This window comes from Elephantulus edwardii, unplaced genomic scaffold (assembly GCF_000299155.1).
Source record: "Elephantulus edwardii isolate Elephantulus edwardi_28Jun2011 unplaced genomic scaffold, EleEdw1.0 scaffold00021, whole genome shotgun sequence".
NCBI lineage: Eukaryota > Metazoa > Chordata > Mammalia > Macroscelidea > Macroscelididae > Elephantulus > Elephantulus edwardii.
In genome coordinates this window covers 136339-160646 of record NW_006399771.1, presented here as the reverse complement: position 1 = coordinate 160646, position 24308 = coordinate 136339, and the positions used below count along the sequence as shown (strand labels likewise).

The 24308-nt window shown below is 40.3% G+C and overlaps 1 protein-coding gene across 1 annotated transcript in view; it reads right to left on the bottom strand.

Moving 5' to 3' along the window:
* LONP2 (lon peptidase 2, peroxisomal) overlaps nt 1-24308 on the bottom strand; it is an 80420-nt gene that overhangs the window by 53524 nt on the left and 2588 nt on the right. Inside the window, exons 2-4 of the mRNA XM_006882502.1 lie at nt 13516-13750; nt 9655-9786; nt 805-927 (exon numbers count right to left, since the gene is read on the bottom strand). Coding sequence (XP_006882564.1) covers nt 805-927; nt 9655-9786; nt 13516-13750 — 490 coding nt within the window. The remainder of the gene's footprint in view (nt 1-804; nt 928-9654; nt 9787-13515; nt 13751-24308) is intronic.

Sequence of the window (24308 nt, the reverse complement as noted above, 5' to 3'; positions counted from 1 at the left end):
TAAAGTAGATGTTGATTTTGCTTTTTTTTCTTGATTCTTAAAGCAATAGAGAATAAAGGGCAGAAAACAAGATGACACTAACAGCATGACGTAATGAAAACGGAAACGTTTATAACTTAAAAACTAAATAGGAAGGCAAATCATGACACACCATAGTGATACAACCCTACCGGAAAACAATTTTGTAGTCTAGTCTTTATAATACATGTTGCAGAAAAATGTTATGTTCAAAGTCAAAAGCAACTCAAAGCAGCTTGTTCTTTTTAAGATAAGAAACACAATGGGAACAATACAAAGAGGGGAAGGCCTAGGTAAATGGACCCTGCACTGAGAGTCTGCACTGCTGGACAAAGACAGAGACCGAAAAAAAAGGAGGGGAAGAGGAGGCGGTGTCAAGAAAAGGGATCAAGGGAAACACACCAAATTTTAACAGTAACCGGGTAGTAAGAAGCACTGAGCATTTTTCTTCTTATCACTGTTCTCCTGACTTTTTATTTAAAACAAAAACAACTTGGGGGGAGGGATTGTAAAACAATGAAAGAATTTCTCTTTTACTTTTCCAAGAGGGTACTGTACTAGGGAGGGTTAAGAAGGGAGAAAAGTGCAATAATGAGTGAGTGGAAATCCAAAGTCTCTGTAAATTTTCATTGAAATTAATAATAAATTAAAAAAAGAATAAAAAAATAGCCCCTCAAAAGAGGTTCTGAAATATGAGATTCTCTTAAAAAAACAAAAAACACTTATATATCATACCATTAAAAAATAATCAGCAACCTGAAGGAATGAATAAAAAGAAATCCTTACCCGCTTATCATCATCTTGCTTGTGTTTCCTGGTTTTCTGAAGCAATTTCAGACCTTCGATTTGTCTGACAAGTAGTGGGATAGTCACCTTGAAGCGCTCCTCTAGGCTCACAGCGTCTAAAATCTAAGGAATTAACAGAACCTCTCTAAGAAACAGGTGTGCTCCAAACGCTGCCACTTCACACTATTATCTAAAGGCAAGGTCTATCAATATGCACTGTTACATTACGGCGAACACAACCAAGCTTTGAGATGGACCCCAAAATCTTTAAGAAGGGAAAAACACAGTGATTTTGCATTTAAAAAAATGAAGCTGTGTGAATTATTCCAAGATCAAGAAGGGCAAAATACATTTGATGCCAAACTTTTCTGGTAATTTTTCTAAGAGCTCAAGGTGCTTAATTTTATAAAACACAATGCATATGAGTGATCATTTGGAACATAATGTGAATGTAGGAGAAATGTATGAAATAGAAAGTACATGAACGATACACAACATATGAGTTTTGTATGCAAACCAACATAGAATATAAATGAAGTGTGGTGGGAGAATCACTCTACCACAGTAATCTGAGTTAATATATAAATCCAACACATCTTAAAATTTAAAGCAAATACTAAGCGATTACACATATCACTGAAGAACAACACTCTTAACTAACCTGTACTATAATTTGTTCACGTAGCGGAACATCCAGTGGAGGCCCATAGGCAGGCTACTCTCCAGGACTCCTACATCCATCTGCACCCAACAGTGAATTGAAATCCTAACATTTATGTCCAAACTTTTTGTATTAGTTATGCTTGCTATAATAGTTGTTTGATTTAAATATTACATAAGCTGACAGAATAAAGGTTTGCTTTGATAAATAAAAACTTAAATTGCTGTTCTCTGCCACTGAGTCAGAACGGACTCACAGCTGACCCTCCAGTGGTTTTCAGAGGTTATCAAGCACACAGAAGAGGACTGTCCATCTTTCTCCCCTGGAGCAGCTAGTGGATCTGAATCACTGACCTTTGGGGTTGGCAGCGCCACTAGGCCACCTCAGGTTAAGAAAAGTTGGGGTAAAGCAGATTGCTTAAAGAGTGTTTTAAAAAGTGCACAAGAAAACATCTATAGTTTTACGGTTATGGGAAAGTAACATAATTTAAGTATCCTATTCTTGCATTATTTTTAAGTGTCCTTAAAATGCATTTCACTCTAAAGAAATGTTGTTGGGTGCCTTTGAGTCAACTATGACTCACTGTAACCCTGTGAACAACAGACTGAAATCACGCTGTTTCCGTGGTGCTCGAGCCCATTGCTGTAGTGACCGTGTGAAGACATTTCATTGAGGCTCTTCCTTCATTTCAGTGATCCTCTACCTCAGGAGGCAAAGGTTCAGCTAAAGAAATAAAGTAAAAATCACAAACAGCGTGACTCACAAGATGAAGAACTCTTACAAAACAGTGTCACATACAAGAGAAAGGCTGTGCTGATGATTTAAAGTTGAACTAAATACTTACATTATCATAATTCCATTTTATTTTTTCCAAAAATTGATCGACTGATGGATAAACAAGTTTCTTGTTATGTATGAAAATGTAAAGTGATGTGTTTGAAAAGCAATTTAACGGTAAAATAATTTTAATTCATTTTAAGGGTTTCTAGTATTTTTTTCCAGAAGATCAAATTAAACTGTTCACTAAGACCGGAGGACTTGTGGGATGACATCAAGGCTACCATCCATGAAGAAAGAAAAAGATCATTCCAAAAACAGGGAAGAAAGAAAAGACCACATCTGAAACTTGCACTGGAACCAAAACAAGGGGAAGAGAGCTGAACAGAAGACTTCAAAGGGCAGCTTGCAAAGGCAAAGCAAAGTAATATAGTAAAATGTGCAAAGAGCTGGCGTTAGAATACAAAAAAGGAAGAATACGCTTGTAGAACAAATTCAAGCCTAGGGTTGCAATACAGAAGGATTCTATGGATAAAATCCTGAATAATCAATGGTAATGATGAAAGAAACTCAAGCTGCATTGAAGACACTGGCAAAAAGAAGGCCCCAGGAACTGATTTCTTGATGTTGAGATATCACACCCATTTAGAAGGTTGCACCCTCTGCTCTTCTGCAATGAATCGTCTTCACTTTGTCCAGTCAAGCTTGTCTCATCTGTGTAACACAGGTTATAGATGGGTCTTTCTCCAATCTTGATGCCACATTTTTTCTACAGTCCAGCTTATTTAATAATTTGCTCAGGATACAGACTGAATAGATATGGAGAAAGGATATAATCCTGACCGACACCTTTGTCAATTTTAAATCATGCAATGTCTCCTTGTTCTGGTCAGGCAGGAGCTTCCTGATCTACGTATAGGTTCCACATGGGCACCATTAAGTGTTCTGTGATCCCCATTATTTTATTGTTTGCCATTATTTGTTATGATCCACACAGTCAAATGCCTTTGCATAATCAATAAAAGAGAGGTAAATATCTTTCTGGTACCCTCTTGCTTTTAGCCAGGATCCATCTAACACCAGCAATGCTATCTCTAATGCCATGCATGGCCTTTTGTGAATCTAGCTTGAATTTCCGACAGTTCCCTGTCAATATACTGCTTTAGCTGCTGCTTAGTAATTTTCAACAAGATTTTACTTGCACATGATATTAATGTTACTGTTTGACAAGTTCCACACTCTGTTGGATTATCTTTTTTTGAAATGGGGAAAAATACAGATCTCTTCCAGTCAGTTGGTCAGGGAGCTGTCTTCGTAATTTCTTGGAACAACCAACCAAACATGTCCAGAACTAGCAAGTATGTTCCCTAACTATATGTTTGTCGAAATACCTCAATTAGAATTCGATCCCTTACTATCTCCTGTGTTATTTTTTTGCCAATGCCTTCAGTGCAGCTTGGACTTCCCTCTTCAGTACTATTGATTCCTGATATGATGCTACTTTCTGGAACAGTTCAGTGTCCACAAGTTATTTTCGATACAGTGACTCTGTGTACTCTTTCCATCTTCTTTTGATCCTTCTTGTATCATTCACAAGATTTTGTCCACAGAGTCCTTCAGTGTTGCCACTCAAGGCTTGAATTAGTTCTTTCAGCTTAAGAACTGCTGAGTATATTCATCCCTCTTTGCTTATCAACTTGCACATTTCATTGTAATATCTTTGCTTTATCTTCTCAAGTTGCCCTTTGAAATCTTCTGTCAGCTCTTACTTAGTACTCCTTCCTCTTGTTTGAGCTTCTTTTCGTCCAGTGCTAGTTTCAGAGTCACTTCTGACATCTATTTTGGTTCGTCCTTTCTTCCTTTTCTTTGCAGTGACCTTTTTCTTTCTTCATGGATGATTTGCTTAATGTCTTTTCAAAATTCATCTGGTCTTCAGTCATTATAGTGTTCAAAACATCAAATCTATCATTAATGTGGTTTTTAAATTTCACTGGGATAGACTCAAGGCTGCATGTACTTTGCTTTTTGTGGATTTGTTTTAAAACAAGTTGTTTCATCCACTTCTGAAATAACAGACCTTTGAAAACCCTATGAAGTGGAAGAGCACTGCTGGCTCCAGAACCAGAAGATGAGCCCCTCAGTTTGGGAGGCACTAAGAAAAAAAAAAAGCAACAGGGAAAGAGCAGTCTCCTCAAATTAGATTCTCAGGACAGGGAAGTAGTAACGCTTTCACCCGAAGAAGGATCAATATTTGCTGATATGGCAAGACTCAAAATGAGAAGAGTTGGATGCAAACATCCATTAATAACTGGAACATTAACAATTCACAAAGTATGAATTTAGTAAAATTGAAAGTTGTCAAAATGAAACACATACAGATCAATATCCTAGGTATAAGGTGAGCTTGTAAAAAATGAAATGAAACACATACAGATCAATAGTGAGCCTGTAAAAAATGAAATGAAAAACACATACAGACCAATATCTGAGGCATAAGTGAGCTGGTATTGGTCCTTTTGAATCAGACAATCGTGATCTACATTTTTGTTATGTACCATCAAGATGACTACAAACAATAGCTCTGAATCCTGTCCCATCTTAAGGCAATCTTACTAACTCTGACACACCTGCCACAGTCACTGTATCAATCCATTTCCTCCACGGTCTTCATCTCCTGCCTGTCCCTCCACCCTTTCAAGTATGATATCCTTCTCCAAGTACTGGTCCCTTCTGGCAACATGCCCAAAGTAGGTGAGACAGCTCTCCAATCCTTGCCTCCAAGAAGAAAGTTGGTGTCACCCACTCCAGGACAGACCTGTTCTCTTGGCAGTTCAATCCTCTTCCCCAGCACAACTCAAAGGCATCGATTCTTCTGTCATTCTTAATCACTGTCCAGTTCTGTGATGCACAGCAAATAAATGAAAAGACCATGGCTTGGATCAGGCACAACTTAGTCTCTAGACCGACACTGCTGCTCTTCAGCACTCTGGAGAGGTCCTTAACAGCAGATTTTTCCAAAGCAATTTGTCTTTAGATTTCCTGACTGCTGGTGTCAAGTGTGCTGTGGACCCAAGCCAAGATAAAACAGTTAACAATGTCAATTTCTTCTCCATCTATATCATGATGCTGCCAAATGGCCCAGTGGTGAGAATCTTTGTTTTCTTGATATTGAGATGTAATCCATATTGAACACTATACTCCTTGACCTTGTGCAGCAAATCTTTCAAGTCCTCCTCAGTTTTGACAAGCAAAGTTGTGTCATCTGTATAACTCAGGTTGTTGAGTCCTCCTCCAGTCCTAATGCTGCATTCTTCTTCATAGGATCTAGCCTCTCAAAGGATCTGTTCTATAGATAGGTTGAAAAGGTGGGAAGAAAGAACTCCTCTCTGATGCATTCCTTTCTTGATTTTGAACCATGTGGATGACTGCTTCTTATGTGAAACTTATACTCCTAAATATAGGGTGGTTTCGCATGAGCACCATCAGATGTTCTGGGATTCCCATTCCTCTAGATATTAGTCACGTAGTCAAATGCTTTAGTATTGTCAATGAAACATAAATAGACATTCTTTTGGTACTCTCTGCTTTCAGCCAAAATCCATCTGACATTGGCCAAGGATATATCCCTATTACTATGGCCTCTTCTAAACCCAGCTTGTATTTCTGGTAGTTCTCTGCTGATGTCCTGTTCCAGTTGTTTTTGGGTAATCTTCAGCAAGTGTTTGCTTCCATGTGCTATATTTCAATAATTTCCATATTTTGTTGTATCATCTCTTTCAGGAATAGGAATAAATATTATGCATCTCCTCCAGTCAGCTGGAAACAAAGCTGTCCTCCAGACTTCTTGGCACAGTCTGGTGAGCATGTCCATTGCAGCAACTGTTTGTTAAACTATATCAATCTGTATTCCACAATTCCTACGGCCTTTTATTTCGTCAATTTCTTCAGAGCAGCTTGACTTTCCTCTTCTATCACTACTGCTTCTTGATCATACACTATTTTCTGAGATTGTTCTGTCAGCCAATTCTTTTTGATACAGTGACTGTATACTTCTTCCATCTTCTTTTGACGCTTCTTAGATCATTCAATATTCTGCCCATAGTAACTTTAAGTGTTGCAACATGAGATTTGAATTTGGTTTTCAGCTTCAGAAGTGCCAAGTGAGCTCATCCCTTTTGATTTTGTAACTCTAGCTCTTTGAACATTTATTTTATGATAATATTTTGCTTTGTTTTTCTGAACTGCCTTTTGAAATCTTCTTAAGTTCCTTAACTTCCTGATTTATTACTTTTGCATCTCAGGGTTCTAGTGCGATATTCAGAGTCTCTTCTGTCATCCATTGTGTCATGTGTCACATTCATCATCAAAAAGATCCTGGCGGGAGGAGCCAGCACCCAAGCCACATGCTCAGTGATGCTGTGGGCCTCAGATGGTCACTCCTGCTATATTCTGCTCCTATATTATGCTCCTGGCTTACTCAGCTGCCGTTGGCATGGTAACTCGAACTGCAGCAGGGCTGGTTGGAGCTGCCAACCTGGCTCTCCAGACAAGGGTATGGTGGGAGGGCTGGTGTAAGACTATATGGAAATCAAATATGATTGGCAAACTAGGCATGAGTTTTGTTTTAAAACCACAGATTTTATTTTCTAGAAACCATGTCGAAGGGTTTGTGATGGCATTGTGTGTGTGGGTCTTCCAGCATGGGAATGTAGAGATCACTGCAAATGACCAAGGCAACTGGACCAAGATATGTTTCAGTTACTGATACCGAACAACTGACTGGCAATGTGGCAAAGCATCAAGTTGCAATGCATCCCACTAACACAGTATTCAATGACAAATGTCTCACTGGACAAAGATTTGACGATGCTTCTGGGGGAGTCTGATATGACTCTCCAAGGTGGAGAACAATGCAGGAAGGCCCCAGGTCGAAGTAGAATATAAAGGAGAGGCCAAAAGTGTTCATCCAGAGGAGGGGTCATCTACGATCTGACAAAGATGAAGGAAATTACAGCCTACCTTGGGAAGACTGTTATCAATGCTGCTGTCACTCTACCAGCCTACTTCAATGGCTCTCAGGCCCAGGCTACGAAAGATGCTGGAACCACTGCGGGTCTCAATGCCCTCCAAATCGTCAATGAGCAAATGGCTGCTGCTACTGCTCACGGTTTTGACAAAAGTGGGCACTGAAAGGAACGGGCTGATCTTTGACTTTGCACACTTTAAAGTGTCAATGCTCACTGCTGAGGATGGAATATTTGAGGTCAAATCTACAGCTGGAGATACCCACTTAAGTGGAGAAGACTTTGACAACAGAAGAGTCAACTATTTCACTACAGAGTTCAAGTGCAATCATAAGAAAGACATCAGTGAAAATAAGAGGCCTGTCAGTGCCTGTATGTGTGCAAAGAGCACACTTTCTTCCAGCACCCAGGCTAGTACTGAGATTAATTCTCCATATGAGGGAATTAACTTCAATCCTTCCATTACCCGAGCCCACTTTGAAGATCTGAATGCTGATCTCTTCCATGGTACTCTGGATTCTGTACGGAAAGCCCTGAGGGATGCCAGAGTAGACAAGTCACAGATCCATGACAGAGTCCTTGGTGGGTGGTTCTACCAGAATTCCTAAGATCCAGAAATTTCTTCAGGATTTCTTCAATGGAAAGGAACTGAACAAGAGCATCAAGAGCTGTTGCCAATGGTGCAGCTATCCAGGTGGCCATTCCCTCTGGAGACAAATTTGAAAATATTCAAGCTTTTCCACTCCTGGATGTCACTCCACTTTCCCTTGGTACTGAAACTGCTACTGGAGTCATGACTGTCCTCATCAAGCAAACTACTACCATTCTACCAAGCGGACGCAGTCCGTCCAACCTACTCACACAACCAGCCTGGTGTACTCATTCAGGTCTAGGAGGGCGAGCATGAAATGACTAAAGATAACAACCTACTTGGCAAGTCTGAACTCACTGGCATACCACCTGCACCTTGTGGTGTTCCTCAGATTGAAGTCACCTTTGATGTTGATGCCAATGGTATTCTAAATGTTTCTGTTAGAGACAAAAATACTGGGCAAGAAAACGAGATTAGTATCACTAATGACAAGGGCCGCTTGAGTAAATAAGACATGGAATGAATGGTCCAGGAGGCTGAGGAATACAAAATTGAAGATGAGAAGCAGAGAGATAAGGTGTCTTCTAAGAATTCCCTTGAGTCTTACGCATTTAATAAGAAAACAACAGTTGAAGATGAAAAGCTTCAAGCAAGATCAATGATGAGGACAAGCAGAAGAGCCTTGACCAATGACCAACTGGCTCGATGAGAATCAGGCTGAAGAAAAGGAGGAATCTGAGCATCAGCAGAAGGAGCTGGAGAAGGTCTGTAACCCCATCACCACCAGGCTGTATCAGAGTGCTGGAGGCATGTCCAGCAGCTTCGCTGGGGATAGAGCTCCCCTATCTGGTGGTGCCTCTTCTGGACCCACCACTGAAGAGGTTGACTAAGCCAATCTTAATACTTAAAAAAATTTTTTTTGAAGGACCCAAATTTTTAGCGCACTGCAATTTTGATGTTCAAACTCCTAGACTAAATTTCTGGGCATTCTCAATACTTGAATATGGAATGTGCATAGGGAAAGGCAGTAACATTGCACTTTATTATTTTCTATTATAAATAGAAAAGGCAATGTCTCAAATAAAGATGTAATTAAAATTGGCACACACACGAAAATCCATCCTGAAGTACAATGCAATGAGTGATACGATACAATCAATATGAAAAAAAAAAATTAAAAAAAAAAAATCTATCCCTAAGTACAGTGCGGCAAGTGACAGGATACCATCAATAAGGAAGATTTGTTACTACAACTATTATTCCAATATATGCACCAACTATTAAAGCCAAAGACAAAGTAAATGAGGACTTCTACCAACTTGTACACTCTGAAATGGACTAAACATACAATCAAGATACATTACACATAATTAGTGACTGAAATGCAAAACTTAGAAACAAAGAGGAAAGAATGGTAGTTAGGAAATATGACATTGGTACAAAAATGGGGCTGGAGAGGGAACAAAAGAATTTTGTACAATCAGTGGTTCATTCATTGCAAAAACCTTTTAAAAAAACCATAAGTGGCGACTTCACACATGGACCTCACTTGATGAACTGCACAGGGATTAGCATAATAATATATGAAAAAAGACGACTAGGAAGTTCAATACTGGCAGTCAAAACAAGGCCGGCATTGACTGTGGAACAGGCTATTAACTGCTCATATTCAAGTTCAAATTGAAACTGAAGAAAATGAAAAGAAGTCCATGAGAATGAAAATATAAACAGAGCTATCCCGCTCCAATTTAAAAAAGTGACAAAGTGATTTGGCATTCAAGAAGGGAACACTGTACCTGGAGCTTCTCCTTGTTGCTTGTTCGGATAATTGATGTCAGAATATCTGGTAACGCTTCCCTTGGAAGGCTATCTAAAAGACTTCTCAATTTAGCAACAGCAGGGACAGACATGTCCAACATTTCAACCAACTAGAAGGGAAAAACAGTCTTTTATTGAAATATGCAAATTATTTGTGAATTTTCACAAATTTCAGATTCACAGAAAGGTTAAGTGTTTGAGAATCAGTCTTCTTCTGAAATAAAAGATCATTGTGAATATTTATTACTGTGCATGTAGGCCTCAAAGAGAAAAGTGACATTCATTCAAAACGTCAATCAGAACAAAAAGGAAAAAAAGTCTCAAAAGTTTCACACTAAAAACTGGCTCACAGCTGAATATTTACAAGCTTTTGTAAATCTATGCTTTATCTTTAAAATTTTGAAAAAAAAAGTTCAAAATTTATCAGAATAATACAATGAACTACTACTGAATACCATATGGTATATAATAAATATCTATCTCTCTGACTCAGATTTGTGAATCACAAGAACCAATGACTAAGCAAAGAAGTCTTAAGGACAAAAAAAAATAAGGTTAATCTAGTAACAACAGAGGGAGGTCTGACGGCCTAAAGGGTGAGGAGTTTCACCGTCAACCCAAAGGCAAGGAGTTATCATCCACCTCTACAGCGAGCTCTACAGGTAAAGACGGGCAATCTTCTCCTGTGTGATTGATTGGTAGCCTCTGAAAAACCTTATGGAGGGTCAGCTATGAATGATTTCAGTTGGACTGCACATAACAAGAACCAAAAACCCACCCCCCAAAACCCAACAAATGTGGTATGGTTACAAAGGAATGAATTTCAAACTCATAAAAAGAAACCCCTATTTTCCTGCAGAAATCTGTAATATGGTTGGCATTATCTCTTCTACTTTGCAGAGAAAGAAAAGGAAGTTCAAAGCAGCTTTGTTTTGTCTAAAGAACTGTAGACAAGAAGTCAAAGCCAAGTTCTCTACTAAGTAGGGTTCTTTTTGCAAAAAGGCATTATATATACTACTCGACCCTGCCAGAGCTTTAATGTCTAGTGTATTAGAGCCACACTTAAGGTTCACATAAACAATGGACACTGACTTACTGAGCAAAAATCATCTCTAGAAAGAGAAAAAAACTCCTATTACTGTAATCCTAAAAAAACCCTGTAAAACAGACTATCACAAAGTTTCGTAGGTATGCCTGGGATGGTGTATCTTAAATACAACCCACAGTTTATGCAAAAATCATTACGATGGGCTCTGAGAACCACATCAAAGAAGACAGCCATCCTGTACAGCAGTGGATATCAAACTGGTTAAGAACCAGCTTTTTCCTTCAACCACAGAGCTATAGTCCTATAAAATCAGAATCACATTCTTGGACAGCAGGGGAATTTTAAATTGCTTCAAAAGCATCTGTTCCTGCTTCAACAGCCTTTTTTTTTTAAATGGCCACGAGATCTTTATAATAATAATAATGCTAATAGTAATAATAAAATTAATAAAATCTACAGCCTGTTGCCTCCAGCAAATCATGCTAAGAAAACACAAACAGTAGTTTATGAACTAAATGTGCACCTAAACTGGTTTGAAGTCTGTAAGGGGAATTCGTATGTAAGTCAAAACAGGTGATACAATTCTTACTTATCCTTACTTTAAGCCAAGGAGAAGCTCAAACCTTTTAAAATTATTTTGAAGCTGTATATGCAGGAACTGAATGAAGGTGACTGAGAAGAGGAATTTGCAGTTGAGTAGGCATTGGGTCCATCATTTCTGAGCAAGGGCAAATGTACATGAAATTAAAGGGCAAGCAGGAGGCCGCCTCCTGAGGCGCAAGGTCATCGCCCCCGGGCCTGCCTGCAGGTTAAACAGGCAACACTCCCTCCCTGCACTCTATCTGCCAGACACCACATGCTGCTCAGTACAGAACAGCTAAAGTGAGGATAAACTCAATTTGGAAAGAGGTTTATGAGTATCAGACAACACTGAAAAGAAAAAGGTCTAGCAATGAAAGGCCTTAATGTAAAACTAAGAAACCTGAATTTTAGAAGATATACATAAAGAACTGCGGAGGCATAGAGAAAGCAGCATTAATAGTCCAAACAAGTTGGAAAAGCATGTAATAGAACATGAAAATTCAGAGAAGGAGGAGCATTTCTTATAGAGAACAGAAGGCAAATTCACCAAGACATGCAAGAGCAATGTGGTTAAACCAGGAGCACATGGAGGAGTAACTAAAACTGAGGCAAAATCCACAGACCTAGATCCAGCTGTGAAGGGTCTTAGTGTTTGACTAAGAAATATGGATTTTATATCTGGTAAGGAGCCCTGGTGGTGTAAAGTGTTATGTGTTGGGCTGCTAGCTGAAAGGCTGATGGTTCAAATCCACCAGGTGCTTCGCAGGAGACAGGTGGGCCATCTCCAACAAAGATTTACAGCTTCAGGAACCCAATAGCGGGTTGCCATGAACAGGAACTGACTTGATGGCAGTGACTTGGTATCCACTGCAGGTGTTCACCTGGGAAGAGGTATGCCCAAAAACATTTTTTAAAGGCTCAGTAAATAGAATGGCTTACTTAGAGATAGAAGAAAATAGACAATCAGTAAAGGAGGTTATTGAAGTCAGTGAGAGACGGTAAGAAAACAGCAGAGAAACATCAAGCGGACAGTAAAAAAAAAGGGGAGGGGAATGATACATGTTATTATGATGATACCCCAACTTAATAAAAGTACTTAATTAAAAATGGTAAATATGAGAATTACCTGGGGATATTAAAAAAAAAAAAAAAGAATACAGACCAGGACCAAAAACCAGTGAAAAATTAGGTGTATTATTTTAAGATTTATGATGGTTTGCTTTTCTCTAAATATAAATGCAGTCATTATAAAATTTTTATGTCCAAGAAATTTCTATAAAAAAAGAAACAGAAACATGAAATAAGCTATAAAGTTAGTCATAGACACCCAGGGAGCATTACTCCCGAAAAGGAAAAGAAATTCTATTCCCCACCCCTATTTCCTTCATTCCTAAATAGTATATACAATTATTCTAATTCTCCAAGTGACCCTGAAGCTCTAAATGTGCTACTTTTCTACAGTTGGTCACTACACTAGAAGTGTCACTTCAAATGACACATTGCACAAATAGGCTGTGCTTTTTAGAAAATATTGATTTCATAATCAAGACATTATATGTTTGTCATACAGCCAGCTGTATTTACTACATTATAACAACAGAAAAGCAGCCAAGACTACATTTTACAACATATTTCAATAAGGTCAGAAACACAATGAGGTAGGTAGGTAGGTAAAAGAGGAGCTTTCTCCTCAAGAAAATGAGTAAAAAAAAATCCACCAAATTAAGGAGTCAAATACTTAATGCATGCCCAATATGTGCTTTCCAGTTTTACAGTAGCTAATGGGTGTTTTCACTGATCTTGAAACTTAACTATTATAGTAGTCAAAGGGGGTTTTAACTATTTTTGAAGTCAATCTACTAGATGCTTAGGACTCTTCCAAGGTAATCACCATGCATGGGCCAAACAGCATCTCTGTAGAGCTTTACTTTTTTAACATTATAAATATTTATGTTTAATAACTGTATAGACACATAGAAAGTTGTAAAGAAAAGCTCTAGGTAGAAAAAGTGGAACTTTTTTAGAATGGTTTCACTAATATTATTTTGGTACAATCCCTGACAAAAGCAGAGTAAAATGTATTATTATGAGACTTTATCATTTAAACTTATGCTATCCTAAAACACCACCCAACAGATTCACCATTTCTGAGGGAAGCACAGGAACTAAGTTAAAAAGGGTTTAAGATAGAATAAGAAAAGCAACTCACTTGGACAGCGTATTTGTAAAACTGCTCTGAGAGCTCCCCGAGTTCCTCCTTCGTTTTTGAGGCGCTGGGGAAGTCCTCCAGTCGGTCCAACTGCTCCACTTCAGCAACAGGATATGGCTTCTCTTTCAAGACCTGTACGATCTGGAAACGGCACAGGCCGGTGATCAGCAAAGTATAGTGGGGCTTGGGCCAATTACTACCCACGACCTGAACTGCCAATGCAGCCGTCCCAATCCTGAAAAACAGACAGAAAAGAGATTCTGGTAAGTACTCTGAGCATTTACATGGTAGGTAAGAAATATCCTGCAAAAACTACCACCTATTCGGAGACATTCATTAAAAGACTCCAAACCCAAATGCACTGCTGCCAAATGCACTTTAACACAGACCTACCGCCCTTCACAGAGTCAAGTTCAGCCCTCTGTGCCCCTCCAGAGTGGAGGGAACTGCCTATCTTTTTCCTGGAAGGTGGCTGATGGATTGCAGCTGCCAACTTTATGAGAGGCAACTCATCACATTATGCCAACAAGGTGTCAGGCTGCTAAGAATCCCCTAGCTAGCTGCTCCCCAGGAGAAAGATCAGCAACTCCTCCCGTTAAGATTTACAGCCCTGGACTCCGTGGAAGGGCGGCTATGAATCAATGGCAGTGGGTACTCTAACTCACAGCAATCCTATGCAGGATGGAGGAAAACGGCTCCTTCAGGTTCCCAAGGCTGTAAATCTCTATGGTAGTACACAGTCACATCTTCCTGCCACAGAATTCAAACCACTGATCTTTTGGTTAGCAGACTACAGCTTAATCCACTGTACCATCAAGGCTCCTAGAAATACCCCAGAGAACATTTGAAAGAAATTAAAATGCTCCTTTAGCATCTAGCATGTGGTCCCTCGGGAGTCCTGGTAGGACAGTGATTAAAACACCTGACTGGTAACCAAAACGCTGATGGTTCAAGCCAACCAATTACTCTGCAGGAGAAAAAGATGCTTGCAGTTAAGATTTCACCTGGGAAACCCCATGAAGTAGCTCTGCCTGTGCTTCAGGGTCACTGTGAGTCAAAAAAACACAAAGACAATAGGTGTACACAGGTAAATTTTGATTACTTTGCTAAAAACTATTTATTCGAGGGATTACGTGTGCTTCTGCTGCACGCTGTCCAGCTGATTGTGGTGCACAGGAATCCTCCAGAACAGAGCAGAGCTATCCCTGAGAATTTCCTAGGCTGTAACCAGTCATGACAGGAGCTGACAGCCAGGTCTTTTCTCCTGCAAAGCCACTGGTAGATTTGAACCACCAACCTTTCGGCAGCCAAGCGCTTAACTACTTTGCCATCCGAACTCTTCACAGATTATGTGTAACTTTGACAAATCTTTTTAAAAAATCTTTTTATTGTGATCTTAGTGGAAGTTTACAGAAAGGTTGAATTTTGATTCATTCACTGATACTTATTTTCTGCCCTACTCTCCCTCCCACCAAATCACTTTATAATACACTTTTTTCCCTCCTCAGATTTTAAGTTCTTTGGTGACATCACTCGGACACTCGGTTTATTCCAAGCTATCCCCATCATTCTTTACGCTTTTTAGTCATCGTATATATCAGGGGACAGCTGTCTGTCCGAAGGGAGTTGTGCTGTTAACTCTAAGGACACATCTCGCTGGCAGTTCAAATCCACCAGTGACTTCATAAGAGAAAGATGGACCATTTCCTCTAATGCACGTGACAGCCTTGCAAACCTGCTGCAGGGTCAGCTAGGGGTGGGTTCCAACTTGTGTCAATCCACCTCGCTGTCTTTTTTCTGATCCTCTTTTAAGCACCATGCCTTTTTCCAGGGACTTGCCCCTCTAGATATCATGTATGTGAAACAAAAATCTCACATTCCTCAGGAGCCCCTCTTCTAGGACAGCCTTGTTCCTTTTGCAGCTCATGGTATATTTATGTCAAGGTGAGCAGTGTCTACACTGATGAAAAACCAGCTAAAACTTCTTTCACCGCAGATGATGCTTACACAATTACCAAATATTTATACAATGCAGAAACACGTCACAGTTCTGTGAACACACAGATGTGAAGCCAGATCCTTGGCCTAAGGGAATTACAAACGAGAAACCAAGGAGGAGAGAGGAGACACAAATTCGAACCTCCAGATGGGAGATCAACTTAATCATTTGGGGTCCATCACTGACTATCAACATTTATAAAAATTCATAGAGTTTCTGGAGGTATGTTGTTTAGGAAGTGGATGCCACTACTGCTTCCAAACCTGTCTTAAAACTGGGAGTTCCACCAAATACTATCCACCATGGATAACCGTTATGGTATTTGACACTCCAATGGCACAAGGTTCAGCATCACAGCAAACCCAGATTACCTCAGTACAGCATACTGACAGAAGAGTGCTGTACCACTAAGAATGTTCCTCCAAAATATAACAACCGACTTTAAATACAAAGGTCCTCCCCAGGGTCTTGTTGACTCTAAACAAGAGGCTTAAATTAAAACAACCATTTATAGTATGTTATTGTTGCTATGTGATGTTGAATCGACTGTGCTGTATAGTGACCCTATGTACAGAAGCTCTGAACCCTTCCCTGTCCTGAGCCAGTCTCACTAATTCTGACACACCAACCCCCAACACCCCAGTCACTGCGTCTTCCTCTCCTGCACTGTCCGTCCACCCTTCCAAGCATGATGTCCTTCTCCAAGGACTGATCTCTCCTGGCCATGTACCCAAAATAAGTGAGATGGAGTTTCAAAATCCTAGCCTCCAAGGAGAGACTTGCTTTAACCCTCTTCAAGACAGACTATTTGTTTTCTTGGCAGTCCATGTTATGTTTAAGACTCTTTTCCAGCACCACAACTCAAAAGCATTTATTCTTCTTCTGTCATCCTTAGTCACTGTCCAGATCTCTGAAGCATAACAAGTAAGTGAGAAGACCATGGCCTGGACTAGGCGCACCTTTGTATCTAGACTGACATCGTTGCTCTTCAGCACTCTGGAGAGGTCCATGACAGCAGATTTTCCCAATGTAACTTGTCTTTTGATTTCCTGATTGCAGGTCTTAAGAATGTTGATTGTGGAGTTAAGCAAGCTGTAACTGCTAACAATCTCAATCTCTTCTCTATCTATATCATGGTGCTGCCAATTGGCCCAGTGGTGAGAATCTTTGTCTTCTTGACGGTGAGCTTCAATCCATATTGAAGACTACAGTTTTTGACCTACTGCAGCAAGTGCTTCAGGTCTTCTTCAGTTTTAGCAAGCAAGGTTGTGCCATCTGCATATCATAGGTTGTTAATGAGTCTTCCTCCAATCTTGATGCCACACTCCTCCTCATAAAGCCGTGCTTCCTGAACGATCTGTTCTGCATACAGATTGAAAAGGGACAAAGACAGGCTGCATCCCTGACACACTCCTTTTTTGATTCTGAACCACGCAGTGTTTCCTTGCTCTGTTCTGGTCCAAGTATAGGTTTCATATAAGCACGATCAAGTGTTCTGAGATTCCCATTTTCCTCAAGGTTAGCCACAATTTGTTGTGATCCACACAGTCAAAAGCCTTTGCATAGTCAAGGAAACAAAGATAAGACCTTCTTCTGGTACTCTCTGCTTTCTGCCAAAATCCATCTGACATTGGCAATATCCCTAGTATCAAGACCTCTTCTAACCCCAGCTTGTATTTCTGGTAGTTCTCTGTCAATGCACTGTTCAAGTCTTTCCTGGATAATCTTCATCAGGACCTTGCTAGTGTGTGATATTAGTGATAATGTTCGATAATTTCCACACTCTGTCGGGTCACTTTTTTGTGGAATGGGAATAAATATGGATCTCTTCCAGTCAGTTGGCCAAGTAGTTGTCCTCCTGATTTCTTGGCACAACTTGGTGAGCACATGCAGAATCTGTTTGCTGAAATATGTCAATTGGTATTCCATCAATTCCTGGGCTTTATTTTTTGCCAAGTCCTTCAGAGCAGCCTGAACTTCCTCCTTCATCACCACTGCCTCTTGCTCATATGTTGTTTCTTGATATTCTTCCATGTCATCCAATTCTTTTTGGTACAATGATTGTCTACTCCTTCCACCTTCTTTTAATGCTTCCTGAATCATTCAATATTCTACCCGTAGTATCCTTAATCATTGAAACCCGTGGCTTGAATTTATTCTACATACTAATTACTCTAATGTTCTCACAGCCTAACGAATTTCTGAAACTATTACTTGGGATCTCCTATTACCTGGGGTTTTGTAAAATATAAAAAGCCAAACATAGCTTGACAGCAACTAGTATGATCTGTATAATTCTGAAACGGAGTTATGTTAAGAGCTCCCAATTTAACTGCTTTGCAGCTCATAAAAGCTTTCCTAAGTAGTACTATCTCCTTACTACAAGTGAGCAACTGAGATTCACAAAGGGTAAGTCTAATTAGTTACCTGCAGTTACAAGGCCAAAAAAGATGAAAAAGGAATCAAATTATTTGGCAAATTGTACTCTTCTCCCCACCACAGTGGGCATCTGTACCTAAAGTTTGTTGTTATGTGCCATGTAGTTGACTACTACTCCTCACGGTGATCCTATGATCAACAGCTTTGAGTCCTGAGCCAGTCTCACTGACTCCAATACACCTAATCCCATTCCCACAGTCACGATGTCAATCCATCTCATCCGGGGTTGTCTTCTCCTGAGCTGACCTTTCATCCTTCCAAGCATGATGTCCCTCTCTAAGGACTGGTCCCTCCTAACAACATGCCCAAAGTATGTGAGACAGAGCTTCAAAATCCTTGCCTCCAAGGGGCAAACCTGGTTTCACCCTCTCCAGAATAAATCTGTTTGTTCCCTTGGCAGACCATGTTATATTCAACTCTTCTCCAGCACTGCAGCTCAAAGGCATTGATTCTTCTGTCGTCCTTAGTCACTGTCCAGCTCTCATATACATAGCAAGTAACTGAGAAGACCATGGCCTGGATCAGGTGCATGTAAGACTCCAGAATGACACTGCTGCTCATAAGCACTCTCGAGAGGTCCCTAACAGCAGATTGTCCCAATGTAACTTGTCTTTTGATTGCCTGACTGCTGGGGCTAACAGTTATAATCATGGAGCCAAACAAGCTAAAATTGTTAACAACCTCAATCTCTTCTCCTTCTATCCCGGTGCTGCCAACTGGCCCAGTGGTGAGAATCTTTGTCTTCTTGATGTTGAGCTACAATCCATATTGGAGAATGCACTTCTTGACCTTTTACAGCAAGTGCTTCAGCTCCTCCTCAACTCGGGCAAGCAAGGTTGTGTCATCTGCAAAACACAGGTTGTTGATGAGTCTTCATCCAATCCTGATGCCTCATTCCTCCTCATCAAGTCCAGCCTCTGAAATGATCTGTTCTGCATATAGATTGAAAAGGCATGGGGAAAGGATACAGCCCTGGCACACACTTTCTTGATTTTGAGCCATACAGTGTTGCCTTGCTCTTGTGACTGCCTCCTGGTCTAAGTATACATTTCAAATGAGCACCAGCAAGTGTTTTGAGATAAGCTGGCAATATTTATTAGCATAATTTGTAAGTGGCTTGGGTAATAGAAAAGACAGCTATTATTTAATAACTAATGATTACATGAATTCCCTGTGGAAAGAATTAATACTCTCAGCTGCTAACACAAAGGCTAGAGGTTCAAGTCCACCACAAGTGCCCTGGAACCAGCCACTGAAATCCCTGTGGAGCGCAGGTCTATTCTGGAACACGAGGTCGAGCCATGAGACAGAACCAGTTTGACAGCAACTAGTTTAGGGAGGTTCAGTGGTAGCTTTCTCGCTTTCCACGCTGGACTGTCAGGGTTGATCCTGGGCCAGGGGACGTCATACCAGTCACTCGTCTGTGGAGATTTGCATGTGGTTTTGACAATGAGCAAGGAGCCCTGATGGTGGTGGAGTGCTCAGTGGTTAGGCAGAAGATTGGAGGCTAAGACTACAACTAAGAAAATCCTACGGGACAGGTCTACCCTTATCTCCCGAGGTCACTATGAGTTGGAATCAACTAGATGGCATCCACCAATGACAAAGGAATGCTGAATGAGTGCAGCAGAAAGGTCTGGTGATGTGCTTTGGAAAATCATGCTATGATGAAACCCCTATTTAATCTCTACAGTAGGATCTACAACTGACCCTGGGGGAAGGCCCTAGGCCCAGACATCATTTTGTTCCACTGAGCATGTAACCCCCAAGGGCAGCAAACAATGTTGAAATGCTTCTGATGGCTAATGAAGAGAAAACTGTCTAATAAAACTTTAGAAACAAAGGAACAAGTATACATTTCTGGAAAAGAATTACCAGAACAGCTTTTAAATTTTGTTTTGATCTATCTAAATGCTAATATATTTTTCCCTCCTCCAAAAAATTCTGGTTTGTAATTAACCTATTCAACTTCTTGAATATTTGGAACAAATTTTATTATTATAATTAATAATGGTTTAGAAACATGGCAAGGGTTTATTAAACAGCCCCAACCTTATAATAGAGGTTTTTGTTATTAAGGACTTTTGATTCTCATGCCTTTCTTAAAATATCATTTCTGAATTTAAGGAATAACACTCTTATGTGTATTTTCTTTAATAAAGAGTAACTATAAGAAAATCTGAATTACTCATTACATATTTGCTAATCGCCAAAACTAAACTTAAAATCTCTTACTATTACCAGCCAGTTATTTCTTGCATGGCTGATGACACTTATCATATATACAAATGGCATATAGAATGAATCTGATTTACAAAACAATGCGTATATTATGCATGAAACATTAGTTTTTCAATACACAAATGACAATGAAACTAATGTAGGATCTGAGATATAAAGAAGAAAATCAACAAATGAAGACAGACTGAGGAATCGGCACTATGAGGACAGAGAGCCTTTACTCAGAAGAGGTAGGGTTTGAACAAGAATGTCAGACTACCTGACGTCCATCTTTATAATAATAAAAGGGGGGAAAGTGAAAAGAAATAATACTTTTCATTACAAGAATAATGGGATAGTCACAAGCAATTAAGCAGTTACAAGAATGGTGTCCTCTGGCACAGGAGCCAAGAGGCACGCTGCAGGGACGAAGATTCTGAGGAGGGCCTTGAGCCAAGCACCACACCTGCTCAGCCATACGCAGAGAGGGCTGAGCACTTTAAAAGGGAGAAGGAAGCGTGCAGGTAAGTCAACATCTGGCTCTGCTTCTCTTGTGTGGCAAGGAGCAAATAATTTCTGCTGCTCCTTCAAATCTGCAGACAGTGTCACCTGGATGGTATAAACAAGAGACTGGAGCAGAGTACCTTCCCTTCCATCTGAAGGATTCCTACCATCTGGCAAAACAGGTACGTTGGGGAAAGGACATGTTTGAGTCTAGAAAGTAAGGATATGGATAACTCAGTATTTGTACTACAAAGCACATTGTTAAAATTTAGAGCATTCTAAAGGTTTAACCAGAGAAAAGGAACCGACTCTGTTACTAAGGAAAGCAGTGTCATCTTTCCATAGACTTTTCAAGTAGCAAATAATATTTCTGTTATAACTACATTGTGTACTGTGTCCTTCAAATGCTAAAATTCTACAAAGAACTCTTCATTGTGCATTTTCTAACAAAAATGTTTCCATTTTAACACTGCTATTCTTTCAAAACTTGGGCACACTATGAACATCCCGGGTTAGTTTTCACATTCTCAGAACACTACTAATTACATCAATCAGGAAAATCTAGCTATTACTGTTTTAGAAAGATTTACTGCTGCTAGGAGTTACCATCAAGTCAATTTGATTCCTAGCGACCTTGTGTGTGTGTGTGTGTGCGTGCACGTGTGTGTGTGTGTCCAAGGCTGTGATCACATATGCCTGTCGTGAGGCATCTCCAGGTAGTTCAAACTGTCAAGTTTTTGCTTAGTAGCTAAGCATTTAAATATTTACATCAACCAGGTCCTCCAAAAGTCGTGCCCCCAAAATACTAGCAAGTAGTCTTTCAAACAGAAATAAAATTAAAATTCGCAGTAGACTCATGCCTAGTTTACATACATGGATACATTAGAAATACAGCAAAAGATCTAATCGCAAGCGCGTTTGTCTCAAGAGGCAACTGTTTGAGCACAACAAGCCAAAAGTTATAAGAGAAATAAGCAAAGGTTTAAGGGTTTAAGGAACTGGGGGGCTGTGTGTGGGGAAAGCAGCATTCATTTCAAATCACCCAACCTTGAAAAATGGCCAGCTTTATTCAGGAAATAACTAAAGCAAATTAGATGTAGGCAAGCCAAAATGTTTTGCATGCTTGGGAAAAAGCCACTTCTGAATAACAAGGGCTAGTAATGAGTTGGTAAGGATTTCTGTTTTCTTTTCAAAGAGAGACTCCTTTGAAAAGCTGAGGGTATGGATCGCCTTAAGTATACACAGTCACAAAATTTGAGGTAAAAAGATGGTATCCTATTATTGACAGAACTTCTGACAGAGTTCCAGTGGTGCAGCGATTAAGCACTTGGCTTAAAATGAAAAGATCGGTGGTTAAACCCCACCAGCTGTTCTGCAGGAGAAATATCAGACAGCTGACTTGTGTGAAGATTTACAGCTCTGAAAACACTATGAGGCAGCTGCTTTCTTCCATCAAAATCGACTCGGTGGCGATGGATGTGGTTCATACCTTCTGAAATCTAGCCTGAGTCAGAAACCCTAAATTTTAGAGGGATAACTTCAGGTTAAAGAGGTGTGGGGTGTGAGTTTGAAGATAATATTTTTGAGAACCTTACGCAACCTACGAGCCACATATATCTCCTCTCATGCAATTAAGTGCCTCTGAAAACCCACTGAAGGGTCACCTATGGGTCGGTTCTGATTTGACAGCAAGCAACAACAATATAACTTAAAATTTTCTAGTTGTTGTTATGTGTTCTTGAGTCGGAACCAACTCATAGCTGAGCCTCTAGTGGGTTTTCAGAGGCTGTAAGTTGCATGGGAGGATACTGTCCATCTTTCTCCAAAGAAGCAGCTGGTGGACTTGAACCACAAGCTTCTGGGTTAGCAGTGCAACTCCTTACCACTAAGGAATCAAAGCTCCTTACCAGGATGTGGAAATGGAAAATGTGTGACAGTTTTCAAAATGCTAAGTGTACTACCTCTACTCCTGGGTATGCCAAGTTCAAAGCAGAGCTCAGATACTTGTTTTGTTGTATACTATGGAGTTGAAACCGACCTACCGCTTCCCCTCCAGCAGGTTTTAGAGACAGGAAATCACACAGGAGGAGATTGCCCATTTCGCTCTCACATAACAACTGGGGGATTTGAACTGTGTACCTTTGCACTGGCAGCACCACTCCATACCCACTGAGCCACCAGAGTTCCCTTATGCAGATACTTGTACATCAACATATTCTGCGGCATTATTTACAGCCAAAAAGGTAAAAAAACAGTACTATTAATAAAGTGTAGGACGTATAGTAGTACGTCTAGAACTGCAGTGTTGTAGTATGTCTATGTAGAAGGTATGGAATAAAATGTAGGACAAGGAAAGCTGGAATTTGACAGGACTGCCTTGTTTTTCCAGATTTCAGAAGTTTTCCACCTTTGATAAGGTGTCAATTTACCACTTTATTGCTTATTTTAGTGGTTGTTGTTATCATCAGAGCTGACCCTGGCCGGGGGGTGGGGGTTCAGAGGCAGTTAATTGCCTATTCTTCTGCTCTTCCAACTGTCTTTGGATTACAGCACAGCTTCTTACCCCTGGGCCACCAGTGCTCCCCGTTTAGTGGAAATACAGAGAAACCTGAGACAGCTGGAAGCTGTGTAAAGCAAGTACCTGTCAAAAAAGGAAAACAAAAATATTTTGCACTGGATCAAACTAGAGTTAAGTGTTAATGTGCACCCTGTCCAAGGTGGAAAAGCTGTGATATCCAGAAACACAAGACAACCCCACCAGCTTCCAGTGCTCCCAGATTTCACTGCATTTGAACTCTCTGCTGACACGTCTGCCTTACACATATTCAGGCTCTCACTTTATACGCATATACGCTGCCCAATGTCCAGGACTATGTTCTGTGAAATAGGGTTTTATGTAACTTGTCTGCTGTGTGAATATTGTATTAAAATGTCGTGGAAGCCCGCTTCTGCCCAACTTGATTGCTGCTGCTGCTGCTGCTGCCAGTGTCCGAGGGGCCAGCGGAGAACACAGGAGCAGTGAAACAGAACAAGTGGGAGGGATCCTGTGAACTCTGCCCAAGCCACTGTTCACCCGAGTAGAAGAAGCAGCCACCACCGCCACCGGCTGGAACACCAGACAAAGTCCAGGAACCTGCACCCTGAGTCTTCTGCCTCACCTGCTTACATTTCACCTAGACTCCTGTGAGCTTGGGTTTCAGGTCTTTAAAACCATTGTTCTGTTGTTATGTACCACTGAACTGGAACTGATCCACAGCTGACGCTATAGTAGGTATTCAGAAGCAGTAAAGTGCATAGGGAGAGACTGCCCCTATTTCTCCCACAAAGCAGCTGGTGGATTTGAACAGTGTGCCTTTGGGCTGGCAGCATACTCCTTACCACTAGGCCACCATCAATCCTGTGTACAGCAGAACAAAACCTACTATCGCAATTTTTCAATTGTGGGCTCACTATATTTGAGTCCCTTGTTCCAGTCACAGTGTCAATTCATCTTGTTAAGGATCCTCCTCTTTTTCAGACTTTTTCTACTAAGCAGACTCTCAGACTGGTCCCTGCTGATAATATAGATTATTAAAACCATTAAGGGTAAATGAGAAACAGAAAGCTGCTTTCCCTTTATAATAAGCTAATA